Source organism: Medicago truncatula, chromosome 4 (genome assembly GCF_003473485.1).
Source record: "Medicago truncatula cultivar Jemalong A17 chromosome 4, MtrunA17r5.0-ANR, whole genome shotgun sequence".
Taxonomy (NCBI): domain Eukaryota; kingdom Viridiplantae; phylum Streptophyta; class Magnoliopsida; order Fabales; family Fabaceae; genus Medicago; species Medicago truncatula.
In genome coordinates, this window is record NC_053045.1 from 56241250 (window position 1) to 56245258 (window position 4009).

Here is a 4009-nt window from a genome sequence, read left to right on the forward strand (position 1 = left end):
TCTTAAACATGTAAGCCAACATTTTTTTTAACATCAAAGGATTTTTATTCAACAGAAGTGAACTATATTTCATTTAATGTTATCCTTCCTAAATTACACTTCAATCAGTTTATATTTTATCTTCCAATAAAGTATATTACAAGTGTGCTATGTATTTCTCAAATGTGCATGAGCACCATATAAATTTTATTCAATTTCAATATATATATTTATAGTCCACCAAGTTAAGACTGTTTGATGTAATTACGATGATGGAGTTGTCTTTCATAGACAATCCAAAATACCAAGGACAACACTGCAGCTACAGATACCACATTTGATCCCCAATAAATATATTTAGTACATCTCTCTAGGCCAGGACAATAGTTGTTGTTAATATCTACGAACATTTTTCGAACAAAAGTACAATCCATTAAATCAACCAAAAATGGTCCATAGTGATACAAACCATATGCCACTTCCACAGCAGTAGCAAGTTGTGTGTACAAGTATGGAGCCATGCAACCAGTCGTACCATAATTATCCAATGGAGAAACTTGGCATGTATAATTCTTCCACGCCTGCTTGGATATTGAGATCAAATAAAGGTTAGACTTAAGGGTTAGTATTCATCATATTTTAGAGTTTAGGGTTAGAATTCATATTTTGTAGCTCTTACCTCAGTGGCATTTTCAAATGCAACTTCCCCAGCAGCACAATCTCGAACTGTAAAGTCACTATTGAATGGATTACAAAGAAGAGGCATAGAGGGGGCTGATTGATTATGAGACATAGAATTTCCATTCAAGATAATGGAAATGAAGCCATTAATTGAGTTAGCAAGACTATATATTACAGACTTGCTTTGCAAAAAGGTTTCATGGGTTGATTCAATTTCAATGCATGGAAGAATTTCATCCAAGGATGTGTGAGCTGTTGGGTTCAGAACCCACTCGTCCATGGCAACACAAGTATCACCAATTGCACTGTAGTCAAAATATATATGCAAGGAAATATTAGCATTATAAGCATGAACGTAAAAGATAAGAGTAGAGTAAAACTTTCCTGTTATAATTTTCTTCTATCTTTTTTTTTTAAAACTATTTATGCCATAAAGGATATTTAATTTCTAATCAACTAGTAAATCTCAAAACCCCAAAGTTCATAATTGCATGAACGCAACACAACCATTACCACATTTTAAACCGTGAGTTCTATAATCTTCTTAAGATTATTTCCTCCAAATTTCTACTATTACAATGAAGCATATAATAGATTCATAATTGCATAACTAATTTTATTCAAGTATCTTTTATAAGTTGAGAAACCAATTCAATATTTTAGTTTTTTTTTTTTTTTTTTTTTTTTTTTATGTTTGCGGCAAAGGTTTTTTTTTTATTAATTCACAATTTTAGTGATGATGATAGAAATTTCTACCCGTTATTTATGCTATTGAATTTTCTCATGCTAGATGTTGAAATAATTTATGGCTTCAATATGACTCACTCCTCACGGTTCAAGATTTTATTAATGTAAATTTGATTCCTTAGAAGCTTAAAGTTAACTGAAAAGGAATTTTCGCTTGAGAGTTTCTCCTATTTATAGAGAATGAAATACTTGTGCAGATAGAATAGTCAATGCTGGCTTCTTTGTTGATGGTTTAGTCCGAAGCGATCATTTACCTAATTTTAGATAAGCTTATGTGATATTATGTTACACAATTGTAATTTTTGTTTCAGAGAAGATAATTTATTTAGAGAAAAGGGTACATCCAAAATTACACTAAGACAAAAAGTTATAATAAATTGGATCTCAAAATTAACAAGTGAAATAAGAACTTACTTATGAAGAAAAACAAATGCACCACAAAGTATAAATGTTCCTGCAACAAGAATCCATCCAGCAAATACTAAGCTGCAACCATGAAAACACACAATTTCCACAACAATCTTAATGAGATACAAAAAAATCAATAACTTTCATATCTAGAAAGAAAAAAAAAATGAAACTTACGAGTATAAAGTATACTTCAACCCAAGTATTGAAGTAACTGCAAAAAAAAAAAAAAAAAAAAAAAATCACAAAAACCACATAAGGAAATGTGGTTATACTTTGGTAAACCTTCAGAATAGGATAAGAAAAATAAAAAAAAAATAAGTTACTACAATACTCACAAAATCCAAGAACTAAGACAATAAGCATAGAAGTAACAATAATTATAAGAGCCAATCTCCTACATAAGATAAAAAATTATTGTTAGAAAATACAATTTCAATAAGCAAATAAAAATAATAAAATTAAACTCACATTCCATGGATGGCGTTGTGTAACATTTGTGAATTATTGTGAGTCTTGATAGAAATATCAGCAGCTACATCAATAATTTTCTTTTTAACACTATCAATTTCTTCATCAACATCATCAGGTAAACCAAATTCAATAGCCATCATTTTAGCTGAATCCAAATAGTTTGTCACATTCTTTAGGTTTTCAATTGTGAATTCAGCTTGGCTCACGATATACTTCATTGTGTTTGATGTGGTTCCATGAAACTGTTGCTCACTAGTGTACAAAACAACACATCCACCTCTGACGTAAACAAACAAATATGATTAGGAGACAAAACTATTAAGTGAAACAAACACACTATTTAATGTGTTTTGAAGATTAAGGAAGATTGTTACGTACATTGCCACAATTGTACATAGGATAAGGAAGATGAAGGTTGCATAACAAACTAGTTGAGAAAAGCCATGAGGATCTCTAGGGCAACAACAGTAACACACACAAATGATGTGTAAAACAAGCCCAAAAACCACCAACCATGTTGCAGCAACAACGAAGAAAGGAACTGCTGTAGAAAGAACAGACTGCACCAAGACAACAGCAATTTAAAGTTAACAATACAAACTCAAACATGAAATAACCAATTAAAATGCAGGTGTATTTTCCATATATTATTGAGAAGCACACAAAATATTGCAATGGATTCAAAATAATGTTAGGTATATATGATCCAACCGGGTGTAAAATTTAACTACATACATACACGTGAAGGCCTACATTACCCCTTCATGAATTGGAGGAAGATTTTTGGAACACAAAAGTATATGTTGTTAATCACTTTTGAAATCTATAGGTCTATATATATTTATGTATTTTCTGAAACTATGCAAAATACTCTCTACGATCAAATTTATAAGATTTTTTTTTTTTTTTTAGGTTCATTGGATAATTAATAGACTAAATACATAGTTATTTAATGAACCTAAAAAATTATATTTCACTTATAAATGTGTCCAGAGAGAGAGTAAGTGGTTAATGTCTTGCATTTTTGTAATTAATAAAGTAGTCAAATGATTAATGAAATTTATGTTCCAAAAGTGATTAATAATGTACACTTTTTGGTTAATTTAGTAGTGAAGTTGCTTCTAAATGACACAACTCAAATTTTGTGTTGTAAAATCCACCTCTATATTAAAAAATGTTTTTTTGACAAATTAAACACGGTAAACAATAAATGGTGTCGTATTTGTGTCTAATTTTATTTTATGTGTCCAAATAACATAATAATGAATATACGTAGAACTATAACAAGGGAATAGAAGGAGGGTAACCGAAATATATTCAGGATTGCTAATATTCCAGCCACCAGTGTAGCGTTTGAAATGGTTAAAAACATCTTTTCGAAGAGTTCTTTCTTGAGCAAGCACGAAAGTTTTATTCTCCTGAACACCTTCTACAACTAATGATCTCCATGCCATCCATGATAACTCTTCATCAACTTGTTTATCAACAATGAATTTGACACCATCTGAAAATAAGATTCTCATTTGAAGAATATTAAGCAATTAGATTAAATTAATTTAAGAGAGGTAACAAAGAAAGTAAAAGAGATAAAGAATGAACCTGGTTGAAGGGAGGAGTTGAAAGGAAAGGAAATTCCATGAGTTGAGTAAAGAATGAGAAAAAGGGAGAAGAAGAAAATAAGAAAAGAAGGGATTGATATGAAACGTAACATGATGATCAT

The 4009-nt window shown here is 30.3% G+C and overlaps 1 protein-coding gene across 1 annotated transcript; it reads right to left on the bottom strand.

The window, feature by feature from the left end:
• Positions 1-224: 224 nt before the first annotated feature.
• Positions 225-4009, bottom strand: LOC11440296 (uncharacterized). Its single transcript, XM_039832820.1, has 9 exons — positions 3889-4009; positions 3597-3793; positions 2668-2849; positions 2287-2568; positions 2150-2212; positions 1993-2029; positions 1822-1928; positions 659-965; positions 225-560 (listed from the first exon to the last, which is right to left on the bottom strand). The coding sequence occupies exons 1-9, from the start codon at positions 4007-4009 to the stop codon at positions 225-227; spliced, it is 1632 nt and encodes a 543-aa protein (XP_039688754.1).